Here is a 16,254-nt window from a genome sequence, read left to right as displayed (position 1 = left end):
CAACAACAAAAGTATAAGAATTATTAATGATCCTGCGTACATAAAAATTCAATAAAAAAAAATTTATATATTGTACAAGAAACTAAAATAAAAGAGATGTTTTCAATAACAATGAGGTTTTATAGGCATAAGGCAGAAAATTGATCCTGAAAGGGTACCCAATGGAAGAACTCAATGGAAATATTATTTTTTAGTTGAAAAATAATACATAGCCAGCTATATAATCCAAAATTAAAAATATTATTCATTTATTAAATCCATTATTATATTTTATTTGATATCTTAATTATTTTTTTTATTAAAATTTAACTTTAACTATCTCATTACTATTACTCTAACGCTCTTTCCAACCTAAGACAGAGGTGACTGGCGACTGCTTTGATGATGGCTCACCGGGATAAGTCAACCTCAACAAAGCACCGGCCCCCAAATCAGACCATAGAAAGTACAAACGTTTTAATTCACTCCTAAAACTCTACTCTTTCTTACAGATAACGACCTTTCCAAAATAATAACGTGGTATGGATCCATGATCCCACCGTCCAACTGTCCTTTAGGAGTTTTGTGTTGTCCACGATTCATCTCTTCTTCTTTCTCTCTCTCTGTTTTTTTTTTTAAGAAAAAAAATAATAAATAAAAAGGATTTTGGGAAGGAATTAGAAAGAGTTCAGATGGGCCCACTCAAAATTGATTAAAGATGCTCCACTCGTATCACTGCCCAATTGGACGAGGAAGAGAATCATGCGGTGGGCCTATACCAGCTAAGGCCTAATATATTTACGCCAATTCGTGACTCGTGAGATTGTCTTTGTTATATATGTTCTAGAATCGCTTTTTTTCTTTTTTTCCTTCCATTAAGAGAGGGGTTGTGGATGTCTATAATCCAAAACATGAAATTGCAAAATATAGTAATCTGAATTATATATTATTTTAATAAAGTAGTGTAAAAATCATTTTATCATTGCAAAATCATTTATATTATCATGAGATGGGGAAAGCGGCGTCTCCATCCAACTAATTCAAAGCTACTAGTTCACATTCATGCCGACGTTTTCTCACTCTGGCCGGAGGAACTAAAAAAGAAAGGACAGAAAAAAAAAATGAACTAAAGTGATTGCTTTAGGAGTTACAATCGATCAAATGGTCCAACGAGAAAGACGTTAGTGGGAGTCTTGTGTTCGAGTGGTTAACATCTAGATTTGCACTAAGATGCCCGACCCCTACCCCGGCCTTCCTCTGATCTCTCTTTAAAAAAAACAAAAAAAAAAAAAAAACGTGAATCATTTCATGGTTTCTAGAGAATAGAGACCAAAATCCACAATATCATAAATATCCATCGACATTAAAATACAACCGGCGGAATACCTCTCAAATTGCGTGTTTCACGCCCTCAACCGTAGTAAAATCATCCTAACTCCTTGCCTACCTAAAACGACGCCGCAGTTTCATACCTAATATTGTACGATTCGAATAGAGATTGAAAATAGAGGTCTATATTCACTGAAAAATATAGCATTAAATGTCGAAAGACTTGCATTATATATGTATTTATGTGACAATCCGATATTCGTACTGCGACTCAAAAATCATTGACAAATGCATCATGTAGAACGTGGAGAAACCATCTTATTCCGCTCTCAAACAACCCGAGGGTTTGCTTGACAAGGCATTCTTTTGAGAATCTGAGATGCCATGAACGTACTTCATCTTTAGCCTGAGGAGTGAGGATCATCTTTCTGATTAACAGCTTAACTCCATGAAAACATGCCTCTTATATATAGCACAAATTTCATCTCAGACACCCAAAACTTCCCAAGCTACATATATATATAGATATAATGGCTAAATAGCATAATCAGATTCCAAGATTAACTTTATTGGACCAACGACATTAGTGGGATACTTTTATGATTTTCTTGCTGAGCTTACACTGTTACACAACGTGGACCATTAAAGCAACGCTAGCCGTTCTTTTTGGTTAATGTGTTTACTTTATAACACCATTTACAATATATTAATCAATGTCATTCGAGCACCACTTTCCAAATAGACATTTAAGTGACTACTTTCTTTACATTATTATTAATTCAATAAATCACGTTTATCTCGTTCGATTCTTTGTTCTTCTTCTTTTTTTCATATATTTGAAGTGAAGCTCTTTTGTTCCATGCGAGTTTATCATGTCTGCCATGCTAGGCCGCTTCGGCCACATGGGAATTGTTGCAAGATATGCGACTTTGGGCCAAAGTTGTTGGCAATGGCCATCAAAGGGATTTTTGGGCCGCTGAACTTTATTAATTTATTTCCCCTCGATCTGGGCCTGATTAGTTTGCTCAGCCCTAGAGAAAGGAATAGCCCAACATCCAAACAAACGAGTCCGACCGAAAAATATAAACACTGAAGAAATTCGAAAGCTGTAGTCATGGGTTTTTTTTTTAATATAATTCCCCGAGGTACTGCATTTACCCATGAGAGTGAGAGAGATCATAAATAAACTTAAGCTCATACTTGTGATGAATTTACCAAATTAGAGCGAAGTTAATTTCACCAAAAAAATAGGACAAACATAAATTAACATATTTAATTAAAAAAAAAAGGTGACTTTGGGCAACTTAAATATTTATTACAAAGAAATACTAATTGTCGTAGCTACTAATTAAGGCGTCATATAGCACGGAATGGTGGACCCATTTCTTGGAATTGACGTGGGAAGCGTGCATTGTGCAACTCTTGGTGAATAAAATTCAATGCATACATAATGAGTACTTTTATATATAGAGAGAGAGAGAGAGAGTGGGTGGGGCTACTCTACCGCCCCCACATTTCCCGCTAGGCGCACTGCTACTATTATTATTTTATTTTATTTTTATTTTTATAATTTTTTAATTATTAAATAAAAAAATATATCAATATATTTAAAATCATTTTTTTAGTTATTAAATAAAAAAATATTTTTTTCTTGAGTGGTATACTTAAGCGGTATCACCTGGGCGGCACAGCAGTATTTCTCATATATATATATATATATATATATAAGTACCGATGATCAGTCAGTGTATATACGACTAAATCAAAATTGTCAAATTTCTTAAATATATAACAATACAGTGAAGGGTAAAAAAAACAAACTTACTAATAAAATGCGTACGTGTGTATACACACACATATATCATATGTTCATGATGCATAAGGATCCGAACTTAATTCGATTGAGGAATGACTCGTATCTATGGTATAACTGCAGCCTGCAGGCCGTTAGATGCTATATATCTTATATATAGTACCTCATATGTATATAAATATGATAACTAAGTGGCTATATATCATCGATCTGGCATGTGCATAACTATTACATGTACATGACACTGTCTCACACACATTATACGACCATCGATGATCATTCCCATGATGCATGTCAGCTTGCAACTATAACCAATATTTTTATTGATTATTTTATACTCAGCTCAGTATTGTTTTATTAACTCATATGACGTACAGGGACATGAGTTGTTGCACGCTAGACCGAATTATATGTAATTAGCAGATAAATAAGATAACGTACAGAAAGTTTCCTCCAGGAATCTTGTATGATGTGATCAAACCTTGAGAGCAAACAAGAAGCTGATAAATTCAAATTAGTTAGCTGTACATACCTTAAAAAAAGTATATAATCTTAACGAGTTAGAATTGGTCTTTGATCAGCATCTAATTCCTCCCTAATTAATTAACGACATCTAGCTACTTCATGCCCTTAATTGTATAAAGCTAGCTAGCGGCCGGCCGCCACTCTGAAAGGCCGGGTGCCTCATGTGGGTGCATGTTTGAGTGATGCAGGTACGTACGCCCGGCCCACTCGTATAATAATAACTGCCAACTAATAGAGTTCCCCAAAGTAAATGTCGCGCACACAAATTAATAAGGTTTGCGATCGATGCTGGTTTTTTCTTATAACTTGCGATACTCGCACGTAACTGATGATCATAATATCATAGCTGACAGGTTGAACATGGTTTTCTGAAATATTTTTTCCGGATTTTAAGCTCTCTCACCTTCGGCTCCAAGTTATTATAATAATGGAACTATTTAATAAGGATCGCGACCCGATCTGCTATGCTAGCTAGCTTGGATCTGCACTAAAAACAATACCTTCATGTCATATATCATATGTTGCTAAACGTACATGAATTTTACCTTTCGGCCGCATGCATGCTCTTCGAAAAATTTACAAAATGGATCCATCTCCTAATTCGTATGTATCTACAGATCGAGCAACATCATGCATGTGGTACTTGCTGGAAATTAATTGTCCGCTTATGTGTGTGTGTGAGAGAGAGATCTAGAGAGTGAGAGAGTGAGAAATTCAGAGAACAAGATTTCCTTTCCGGCCATGACCTGTCATAAGGTTATCTCCACGACATATATAATATTATACATATTAGTCGCCACAAAAAAACATTTTATAGGCACGTTCATTTAACTTTGTTACAGATTTATTCAAATTCTGGTTTGATAATGGAAAAAACAAAGGAGGTAGAGATCAGAGAATTAAATTGATTCAGATGTACGCAACCTTGAATAATAGAAAAAGAAAAGAGAAGACTTTTACATCACGAGGGTTCGAGGCCGGTGTGATCCGGGCACTGAAGGGCGGTAGCTGTTGAAAGAAACTCCCATGACCGGAACAGCGAGAGAGGCCTCCATGATAACCCTTTGGTGGAAAGTCTCCAGCGTTGCTCCTGCTTCCATAAGATCTTTAACCACGTTCCGATAATACTTCTTGAACTTCCTCATCATGCGTATGTACTTCAACTTTAACCACCGTAGTCGAATCCTCCTGAATATTTTCACAAGGGTTAACACTCTCCGAGGCTTCTTCCCATCTCCGAGGCGTACTATCGGTAGTTTACGCCGACGAAGGGGGATCTGGCGGCGTGCTGAATACCGGACTGCCGGAGTCAGGTTGGCTTGGGCCGGATATGGATGGTGGGTTTCATGATCCAGAGCCATGTGGAAATAAGTGATTGCCTGTGCGGGAGGGAGCTCGGACAGAGAGAGAGAGAGAGAGAGAGGGAAGTAGTTGGGAACAGAGAGATTGCAACTTATAGGTGATAAGGTGAGCTCGCTACAATGATTTAAATGAAATTTAAAAGTAAAATAAAATATTATTAAAAAAATTAAAATATTTATCATATAATTTTGATTAAAAATTATAAAAATAAAATAAAATGAATTGAATCAATCTTTATTTTCAAAATAACCTAAAGCAGCTTTAATATGTGAGCCCAAGGTACAGTGTTGAAACGTGGAATTTGGAGTCCACGTCAGTTTTTTATTTTTAGTTTTTAAACCACTGCACTTTTAATCAACTTTATTATGATTAGAGGAATGAATAGTAAGTATGTAAGTGTAGTATAATTATTTTTAAAATAATAAATTTATATAAAAAAAATTAATAATAAATTTTATTTTTTAAAAAAAAGAATTATAAGATAGTTATATACTTTATGATTACATATAACATTATTAAACTATATATATAATAATAAAACTTTTATTTTTTTAAGATTTTATCGGCATACTGTTGAAATTACAGAAAAATGACCTTTTGATAAGAATTACATCGCAATTATATATATAAATATATTTATATAATTTAAATGTACGTAGGAAGGGATCAAGTCATGGGGAGAAGGTCGACCCAAAGGCTGGATATTAAAAAAAAAAATGCAATGATTTGTGTTACTTGTAAGAGTATTAATAGTTTTATTTATTTTTATTTTCATCTTTAAATTTGAAGAATATACTCTTAAAATAATCTGTATTGGTTTATTCATATGTATAATTATAATAACTATGTACAATTCTTATTCAAAGATGAAAACCTCTTTTTTTATTCAAACTATAATTTTATTATTTTTTCTCTTTCCTCCCAACTCTTTTTTTTTCTCTTCTTTCTTTTTTATTTTATTATTATTTGATCAAAAAATGCATAATCTAATATAGAAATTTTTCTTCATATTCAAAATTAATTTTTAAAAAATATAATTTTACATATAAAAATAAAGAATCTATTACCAATGTTCTAAACAATCTCATAATTCTATAAATAATTTGGAAAGCTAATTTATAAAGTAAGTATAAATAGTCAACGAAAAAAAGTAAGAAATAGTCAACGATTATTTGATTGCATGGTATTATTTTTGTCAATTCTCCGTGAGAAGGCTCTTTTATTTCGCATTTCTCGATCTGTTAATTACTGCTTGTAATCGATGCTTGTAGTGCAGCTTTGATAAGCATGGACGGCTCGATATATATTGAGAGTTAAGCTAAAATTTAAATTAGTTATTTTTAATTATAAGACAATAAAATATAAATTATTGTATAAAATATTTTTAAATAATTTTTTTTGAATTTATTTGAATACTACGAATTAAAATGAAGACTCAATACGAATTTAAAAAATATTTAAAATATAAATAATTTATTGTATTAAATATTAAATTTAATATTATGAAGTCTTGCACACATTAAAAAATATAAAATTTCTTTAAAATATTATAAAATGAAATAGTTTTTATATTTTAAAAAAAAAACAACTCATTTTTAATTTTAGAGGCCTTACATAGGGTGGACGCCTTAGGCAATGGTCTAATTGGTCTTACCATTGAGCCGGCCCTAATGATAAGTAAAATTTTTTATTTTTTATTTTCCTTTGAGTACTAATGCTAGATTTGGATATAAAGATTATTTCAATTTATTTCAATTCATCCCATTTTATCATTATAATTTTTTAAGTTTTTACATAATAAATAATTTAATTTTTTAAAATTCTAAAATAATAATAATATTTTATTCAACTTTTAACTTTTATCTAAGACGATCTCATCTCATCTCATTATCAAAACCTTACTCAACTCGACAGTTCCTCACTACAAACAGTACTCATACTTTTACCTTTCTAATTTCTATTCCTACCCAAAATACAACCCATCTGTACCATTTTGCTAGGAAAGAATAAACAATTTCTGTGTTCTTTGACATGATCTTATACGTAATCGGAAAATAATATACACAATTTGTTTTATAATTTGGAATAATAATACATACACAACACATTTTTATAATATATTTTACAATAATATTATATGATGAAGATTTTTTTTAAAAATACCTCTTATTTAATACATTATTATAAAATATGCATTGAAAAATATTGTGTAAATCATTTTCCTTATAAGTTTGAGAAAGGAGCGTATGCTCGTAACGGCACGTTGACTTTTTGACTCCTTTGACATGACTAATTTTAACAGATAAGTACAATGGAGTAGTACTGAAAAGCTTCTAATCTTTCAAGAGTTACATCGCTCATTACCTCTCGGGGAGTTTATCATTTTTTGATAATTCAAATAGATATATATATATATATATATATGCATACACGAAGACAATTGGGAAGCATCTTCCGCATATTATATTGTGTGTAACGCATAGCATGACGGGGCATGAATAGGACATTTATGTTGTTGTTTATTTATTGCTATGTTATCTTTTGCTGTAATTTCTAATTAATTAATAGAGATTATTGTATCTGACTGACTATCAAACTGGGTCGTCTTTTATTCTGTACGTGTTTGGACTAGACATGACCATAATTTATTCTTAAAATGTTCCGACCAAGCCATGTGGCACATGATCTTTATGATTTTAATTACATCAATAACATCTATTTCCCCCCTTTCCAAACCAATAATTCATCAACTCCATGTCAATATCTTGGCCTATGTTGCCTAGCTATAACGTCAAGGGGTTTAAAAAGTGTGCATAAACATGTAAATAAATATATTTTTAAAATCAATATTCATTTATAAAAAATGAGCTCACAGTGCAACAGTGTATATTAGGATTTATTTTTCAATTAAAAGATCAATGTGCAGAGCATACTTACATAATTTGACCTAATTTAAAAAATAAATCTTATGATTTAAATTTAAAATTTATCATTTAAATAATATAAATAGTTTATCTACAATCAATTTTATTTTATTTGGACACCAACATTTATATATAAGTCCTGCTACATGTACTGAATTTGTCCCTTGTTTTGTCCCAATGCATTATAAATTTTTTACGAGTTTTGTTATGTACAAGTAAAATCGCATACTAATCTACGTATCAATACTGATTCGTTTATATTTAAAATTTAAATTAATATTGTTTTCAATAAAATCTACTTTTTGACCAATCACATTAGATTAGTCTACATATTAATGTGCAATTGTATCAATAATTAGATTTTTCCATTTTTAAACATTAAAAAAAATAAAAATACACTTACGTTAAAATCAAGAACAAAAACCACGTGAAACTTAGCATTTTCTTTTTATATAGATATAAAATGATGAGATTTGATATTAATCTGTTTATACCGTATATTATATTTGTTTTTATTTTTATTAAATTATTTAAAATTTTCTGCTTCTTCAAAAAATGAAAAGATTAGAAATAAAAATAGAATGATGACTAAATTTGTTCTAAAATGAATGCTTATAAGCTGGGCCGGGCCGGGCCCTTGCGACTAGCACAGCTATGCTCGTAATTTCTCAGACGTTGTGCACAGTGCACACTCCTCGAAACACGTCACTCGATGCTCACTCCTCCGGATTCGCTCTCTTCTTCCCCCACCCCAGAAGGGAAATCTATTTTATTGAGGTTAATTGAGTGAAGATGAGATATTTATAAATAATTGTGAGTCGAGACAGGTTTTGTAGAGTTTTTTAAAATGAATTTAAGATAAGGTTTTTTTTTTTTTTTCTTCAAATAGAATTTAGAATAAGTTAAAAATTAAAATGTATTTAGATATATTTATAAAAAATTAAAAAAATTATGCATTTCTTGCGTAGAAAGGTATTGTTGTAGATTTTATGTATTAAAAAAGTTTGAATTAAAATAAATTTGGTGATCCAATAGTGGAGTTTTTAAATATTAAATTAACGTTAAAATTAGTTCCGTTCAACGGGGCCGTCTTTATTTCTCTCCCGGCGACCATTGGGATCAAGAGCCGCGAATCTATGGACTCGGACGTTATTATGCTCCCAGGCTGGGAGTCCCAGCGGGCGAGGGCCCATCCTCTTCCGTCGCCTTGTCTTCGTCTTCAACGAAGAAAAACAAGCACTTCGAAATCAAAAAGTGGAACGCCGTCGCTCTTTGGGCCTGGGGTCAGCCTCCCTTCAAATTTAAACTTTGTTCTAATTACCTGTGCCGTATCTGGATGAATTCGAGTTTTAATTTGATTTTTTTCTGAGTTTTGTGCAGATATTGTTGTGGACAACTGTGCAATCTGTAGGAACCACATCATGGATCTCTGTGAGTGATTGAGCTTTAATCTCCTCTCATTTCTTCTGTGAGTGATTAATCTGTAGGAACCACATCATTAATCTCCTCTCATTTATTCTCACTTTTGTCTTAATTCCTTTTGTTATTCTCAGGTGTGGTGTATTTATTTTTTTCTCTCGTTTTCTTTCAATGATCATTCATGGCTGATTTTGATTTTTCCTATTTTCTGTTTTGTGGTTTCGGGTTGGCATTGAGTGCCAAGCTAATCAGGCTAGTGCGACCAGCGAAGAATGCACCGTCGCTTGGGGTACGTATTCTTTTTTTTTTTCAAACCCGAACAATGTAGTGGTGACACGGTGAGAGACTCCAAATTTGAGGAATATAGTCTCACAGGTAGCAATCAAGTATAACTGATGTTATATATTCTAAGATATCGGGAAAATTGTCGATTATAATGTATAATTGGCGTGATGAACTGCGTTGGCTTTTTGATTGTGGAACTTGGTAAATTTAGGAATCTAGTTTTACTTTGTGCCACTGTGCCACTGCTAGCAAATGGACTGGCAGGTTGATGACTTCTTTACGCATGCTGCCGTCTCATAACGAAAGTTTACATTAGTCTGGCGGAATTGAACGTTTTTCTTAATTAACAGGGAATTGCTTCATGTCCAATAACATTTCTCATTTATGTTCTTTAATAAAACTGTTTCATGCTTGAAGGATGGAAAGGTGGTTTCATGCTATGGCATTTTTGGTTTTCTTGGACCTGGCAAGATTATTCCGTCGTATTGAAAGAAAATATGAGTTCTTCAGTAGCCAACTTCATTTTTATGGATTTATGTCAGGGTAACTTTGAGGCTGTCTGAATGGGGGAGATGGCTCTAAGCGAGGTAATGGCGGGCTTATGAAAGAGTGTGTTTGTGTTGGTGTTGGTATATAGTTTTGAGGAAGATTTTCCACTTTTTTGGCTATCATAATATTATCGTTTTGCGACTGGTTAGTTCTGTCTCTTCATGAGGAACCTAATTGTCACCTATCTTTTGCTTTGTCATGCTTTGTGTGGTTTCTCCCCCAGCTTTGGATAAGTAGGTTCACACTAAACAATGCATTATTAGTTGAAGCTTTGACTCATGGCTCCTTGGATTAGAGCATTGGCATTGGCTTCATCAAAAGCCAATGCAAATGCATAAAATGATGAATATGTGTAAAAAGCCCCTGCATTGGATTAGTCAAACCGGTAAATGACAAGTTTTGACCTACAGTAAATTTATAGTTTCCTTCAAATATGAAGGGCTACTGCACACTCATCTTCTCATTATGTTACTCGGTTTTAATTCTCATTACCGAACAGCTTTTTCCTTTCCCTCTTCATTTTCCTCCCCGCGTTTTCTCTCCCCCTCTCTCTTTTTCATTTCTCGCACGAAAGAGCACTCGGATTCTTCACAAGAATCACTCTGATCTGGACCGATTTTCAGACGAGCTTCTTCTCCAAGGCTGGCCGTAAGTTTTCTCTTCCCCTTTCTCTCTTTCTCTCGTTTTCAAGCTATTTATCCTTCTTCGTTCCTTCGATTCTTGGAGCAGGTTCATCTTGGGTTTTGTATAGCGCAACATAAGAACCAACGACGAGCTGTTTACACACGCTCCAACGACCAGCGGCCTCACCGAGGTAGTTTCAAAGATGGTCACGTCGTTTCTCCCAATTTCGTCCATCTTCTTCTAACGTCATCGGGCTTTCCACAGCTCCGATTAGACCCCCCACAAACACCAGAGGTTCTGTCAGCTCGATCGAAGCGGCGGTGGTTTCATCTCTTCTGAGGAGTTCATGTCTATTCCTGAATTCGCCGTCAACCCTCTCTCCCAGGTCCTACTTTTTCTCTGTGCGTGTTTACATTTATATCTATAACATATATTATACGCTTATAAACAGGGATGAAACTATTTATTTGGGTTCAATTCGTTTACGCATGTATGCGTGTCTTCTTACATATGTAATTACGTAGGTTATGGTTGTATGCGCTTATTTTGTGCAATTTGCTTACTAAGATAATGTGCTGCAATGTGTATCTTCCAGAGATTGTTGAGGATGTTGGACGGATTGAACTTTAAGGAATTCGTGGCATTCTTGTCCGCATTCAGTCCCCGTGCGACTTTACAACAGAAAATTGAGTGTAATGACTCTTTAGTTTTTGTGATGTCATGTTTCTAGAAATTATCTTCTCTGAATTTTCACCTATTGGGGTGATGGCGTCTCTTTGTTCCTAGTTATTTTTAGAGTTTATGATTCGGATGGCAATGGAAGAGTTGCGATGAATGACATGCTCGAAGTTTTGCGGGACTTGACAGGACAATATATATCTGAACAACAAAGGGAGGTTAGTTCTTAACTACAAAATGTTTGAAGAATGAATCTTCTGATTAGTGGCCTTATTTGAAAGGTTTCGGGCTATGCAATTCATGTGCGTTTTCTTTTTAATTGGTAATACAGTTTAAAGGTTTCTTTTCCCTTTACAAGTAAGAAATCTTTAATAATAAGGCAAAAGGTGTGACGCAAACAGTTTAAAAGGCTATATACGTGAAACCTTATTGTGTTGGTTATCATCAGTGGCCTTTTTTAATATTGAATCTATGAACTTGAAAATACAGGGATATCGTAGCAGTCTTCAATTGCATGATATGTGCACATAGGGTTCAAGTTTGCTTTGAAAGTGATATGGTTGTTGGAGATTTTCAACAATATCAACAGAAAAGGAAGATAGGAAAAATGACTTGGAACAAATACAAAATCTGTTCTTGAATGTTTATTTGCTTGTATAAATATGGCAAATCTTGAATGACTCTGCATTCCTCTAATTTAGCACTTTTTTCTAAATGCTGATGCACTTTGGCCAAATACTTCAAATTCTTTACTCTTTTTATGAGACGAGTGACATTAAGAAATACAATATGTTCTTTTCTTTTTTTCTTTTTTTGTTCAGGGGAGGATCCATTTGAGTTAGATCCCATTAGAGTAATAAAATATCAACTGTTCTGTAAATCTATTAGGGTGAGAAATAAGGTTTAAAATTTCTAATGGAAATTGAATAAAATCAACTTTATTTACATATGGCTAATATGCGCACACGTGGGATGAACTTAAAAGAGAGCATATCGATTACTGCTAATTACTTAAACGATTTTGAACTTGATATGCGTGGTTATTATATGTGCTGCTGAATATCTTGTTTTGCATGTGTGGTTTTGTTGATGTCTGGTACAGCAAGTTCTGACCCAAGTCCTTGAGGAAGCAGGCTACACAAAGGATTCTTTGTTAGTTTTGTCGGACTTCATGAAGGCATTGTGTCGCTTTATTTTGAATATAATCCTTTCTATGTGAACTTTCATCATTATCTATTTCCAAATAGTTTGCTTTAATTTGATGAAATACATCTCACGTGATTAGACTCCGAAAAAACAATTACATATAGTTGCCCTTCTGCTTCATTATTTAAGCAAATTCTATTCTTTTGAAAGAAAAATTTTTCCTGCTGCCTACAGATTCTTGGCAATTCTGATTTTAAGATTGGGGTTGGAAAAAGTTTGCGTGATAATTATGATTTTAAGCTTTGCTTGTTCTGAAAGAGGACCTTATGCAATTAGTTGTTTTGCCGCCTCTGTTTGAGTGTAAGAGTTTTTGCAGAAATGAAGAGCTTTTAACTTCTGCAATTATCGCTCTGAAAAATTGAAGTTTCAGTGCAGCTTGAAGAGATAAAAAAAAAATATATATGAGCAAGTTGGAAGAACACAGCGATGGGCAACAGCGACAAAGATGGATTTTTGACTTGAGGCTGTATTTTTTAATTTAAGAAGCTGTATTCGTGAAGTTTATTTGTGTAGCGATCAAAAACTCTGATTTGTCTAGCTTCCAGGAACTTTGTTGATCATACAGGGAATATAATTATTTGTGATGCAATACTGTCCAGATGGAGCTTATACGAGATTTAACTACCATATAAGTTAATTGTGGATCTGAAGTAATACTGCCTTCAATATATATATATATATTCATATAAGTTAATAAAAGGCACAATATATACTGCCTTCAATATAAATAAATATATATATCCATATAAGTTGGAAATCAATAATTTAAATATCAAATTAAATTATTAATGTACATATAGTAGGTTAATTGCAAAATATGAAAAAAAAAATTATTAAAAAAATAATATTATATTATTATTTTGATGAATCTAATGGCTAATCTAATGTGAGATTATGGATAGAAAGATTTTAGAATTATGGAAAATTTATACTTTTCATCAAATTTTGAAGATGGCTTTGATGAAATCAATGTGAATGCTCTTAGAGAAGTTGTATGTAGAGAATAATTGCATTCATCATTATATCATTTAATGCTGAGCCCCTGTTTTTGCTCAGGTTGATTTGTTCATTTATGCTTATGTTGTCAATGTTCCTAGTGCGTATATGTGTTTTATATTTACAAACGTTGTTTAACATTATGCTACGTGTTTGCAACCATGCCTTCCACTTCCACTGCATCAGTCGATGGCTTAAAACCCGTCAAGTTTGCCCACTTGGTATGTACGGCTGTCTTATAATTTATGCCGTGGCTCAACCTTTTGCTTCTTTCTCCGCTTTAAATATTGTAATTTCTCATTGAGATGTTTTTCCCCTCAGACAATAGCGAGTGGGAGTTCCAGAAGTATGGCCACTAGAATCACTGGGTAGCAAGAAATGGAGCAATTGTCTTCTTTCATTTTTTAAAACAGCTAGAAGTGGACTTAAGGAAAAAAAACCAAAACAGCTAGAAGTGGACGTATCTAAGACTCCTTAGTCAGTCACATTAATTTTAGGAAAAATATAGTTGCAAGCACAATTATGTACTAATCTGTGTACTAATGTGATGCGATTGGCCAAAAAATAGATTTTATTAAAAACAGTGTTAATTTAAATTTTAAATATGAATAAATCAGTATTAGTACACAGATTAGTGTGCGACTGTGCTTGTATGTAGTAAAATTCTTAATTTTATTAGATGAGGATATCATCTTTTTTAATTTCTGAAAGAGGTGTTGGTGAAGATTCAGGAATAACATCTGGACCCAATTTAAGGATGAGCGTTGATTAAGCACTGCAAGAGAGCTTTGAAAACATGAAATGAAGTTGTTTGCTCTTTTAACATCAGAGCCATCCTCGTAGGATAGGATGGCTATTTTCCATCGAGATCTTTTTCTGATTTACGATAACAATATAATAATACTCGGGTGGGAAGAAAATGACTGGTATTCTATTGTGAATCAATCCGACTTCCGGTACTGGATTTCGCTAATGCCACGTATTATCTAAATCAAAATTTATTATTTTGATAACTTTTTCCACCTTAGATCATTTATCATTTCATACGCTGTCGTTCTAACGTTAATCCTATGATGTTTGATGAATGAAAACAAGCGTCGTCGCCTGAGAGATTCGAACTCTCGCGGGGAAACCCCATGTACTTAGCAGGCACACGCCTTAACCACTCGGCCAAAGCGACTGTTTGTTTAGAACTTGCATACAGGCGATTTTCACCTAAAATTCTTTAACTCTCTCCTTTATCCTTCATCCTAATAATCTTTCGACATTTAGGGTTATTTGGATTGAGAGAACTTATCAATTTATCTCATTTTATTTAATTATTATAAGTTTTTCAAACTCTTACATAAAATATAATAAAAAATTTAATTTTTTCAAATATTAAAATAAAAATAATGTTATAATAATATTTTATTCAATTTTTAACTTTCATCTCATCACATGTCAATATTCTATAATAACAATTGTTGGGCTGTATTGTCACCATTATTATTTTTTCTAATCAAGTAAACAACTCATTAGCATAACCTAATCAAGATATATAAGGAGAGGGGTTGAGATTACCCAACAAACACCCCATCATAACAAACATATTGCAAACGTTGAGAAAAGAAAAATATGGTTTTGACAACAAAAACCAAGTCTCCACCCATTCCATGCCAAGATGTTTCTATCTAAAATGACGATTTCGGTTTCTTATAGTTTGCACATATGTGTGAATTGTGTTGCCATTGCTAGAAGTGGTGGATGTTAATGTGTTGAACCCAATATTTTAAGTTTTGTGTAATTATATATCTACACATGAATTTTGATAATAACAAATGAATTCAAAGAATAAAGGAGTTTCAAACTCAAGTTGTCTACACAATGGAGTCAAACACATCAAGGAAACAATCATGAGCAAGAAGGAAATAAGTTCACATTAAAGTTATAGAGTAATGTTGTAAATCTCTTAAAAATTTGAAATTAGGATTAAGACTCAAAATTAATATTTTATCATAAAGCATTAAAATACATTTTTCACATGTGCATGAATATTTTGAAAATTAAATTTGAAAATTTTGAAAGATGATTGATTGTCATCTTTCACATGTGCATACTTTGGTTAAAGGGTTGAACTTTGAAAATATTAAAGATGATTGATTGTCATCTTTCACATGTGCATGTTTTATTTGAATATTTTCAAAAGTGATTGATGCTTTTTTTGACTTATGCAAAAGGTAGATGATTTTGTTTGAAATATTTGAAAAGTAAAGTGTGCTCCTTTTGTCATATGCAAAAAATAAAAGATTAGGTTTGAATTTTTTGAAAAGTAAAGTGTGCTCCTTTTGTCATATGCCAAAAGTAAAAGATTAGATTTGAAATTTTTGAAAAATGAATGATATTGTCTTTGACAATTGAAAAAGAATCTTTTATTTGAATTTTTTGAAAAAGTGAATGATGTTGTCTTTGACATGTTAATATTTTTAAATTTGAATATGAAGTCTCATATGCCTATAAATAGATCATTTGAGAGTTTCACATTTACAATACTAAGAGCATACAACATTCATTCAAAGTTTTCAT

The 16,254-nt window shown here is 32.7% G+C and overlaps 2 protein-coding genes and 1 non-coding gene across 28 annotated transcripts; 1 reads left to right on the top strand and 2 right to left on the bottom strand.

The window, feature by feature from the left end:
- Nucleotides 1-4,435: 4,435 nt before the first annotated feature.
- LOC122303232 lies at nucleotides 4,436-5,099 on the bottom strand. Its single transcript, XM_043114901.1, has one exon. The coding sequence runs from the start codon at nucleotides 5,005-5,007 to the stop codon at nucleotides 4,603-4,605; it is 405 nt and encodes a 134-aa protein (XP_042970835.1). The 5' UTR covers nucleotides 5,008-5,099; the 3' UTR covers nucleotides 4,436-4,602.
- Nucleotides 5,100-8,622: 3,523 nt separating this feature from the next.
- Nucleotides 8,623-14,048, top strand: LOC122280573 (RING-box protein 1a-like). 26 transcript variants are annotated; one of them, XM_043091599.1, is made up of 6 exons: nucleotides 8,623-9,106; nucleotides 9,142-9,215; nucleotides 9,313-9,363; nucleotides 9,581-9,640; nucleotides 13,839-13,910; nucleotides 14,011-14,048. In XM_043091599.1, exons 1-6 carry the CDS (start codon nucleotides 9,069-9,071, stop codon nucleotides 14,046-14,048), a joined length of 333 nt encoding a protein of 110 aa, XP_042947533.1. In that variant the 5' UTR covers nucleotides 8,623-9,068. The 26 variants fall into 26 exon arrangements, 10 of the variants coding, with proteins under 10 accessions (XP_042947533.1, XP_042947466.1, XP_042947474.1 ...); XM_043091540.1 differs by lacking the exons at nucleotides 13,839-13,910; nucleotides 14,011-14,048 and adding exons at nucleotides 10,915-10,999; nucleotides 11,074-11,194; nucleotides 11,405-13,282 and having other exon boundaries at nucleotides 8,795-9,215; nucleotides 9,596-9,640; XR_006229986.1 differs by lacking the exons at nucleotides 13,839-13,910; nucleotides 14,011-14,048 and adding exons at nucleotides 10,179-10,223; nucleotides 10,915-10,999; nucleotides 11,074-11,194; nucleotides 11,405-13,282 and having other exon boundaries at nucleotides 8,798-9,215; nucleotides 9,313-9,640.
- A 739-nt stretch (nucleotides 14,049-14,787) lies between these two features.
- On the bottom strand, nucleotides 14,788-14,869 carry TRNAS-GCU. Its single transcript has one exon. It is a non-coding gene; the product is annotated as a tRNA-Ser (tRNA).
- Between the last annotated feature and the right edge of the window lie 1,385 nt (nucleotides 14,870-16,254).

This window comes from Carya illinoinensis, chromosome 1 (genome assembly GCF_018687715.1).
Source record: "Carya illinoinensis cultivar Pawnee chromosome 1, C.illinoinensisPawnee_v1, whole genome shotgun sequence".
In the NCBI taxonomy this organism is placed as follows: domain Eukaryota; kingdom Viridiplantae; phylum Streptophyta; class Magnoliopsida; order Fagales; family Juglandaceae; genus Carya; species Carya illinoinensis.
Note: the sequence above shows the minus strand (reverse complement) of the source record. Positions and strands in the feature narration are given on the sequence as shown.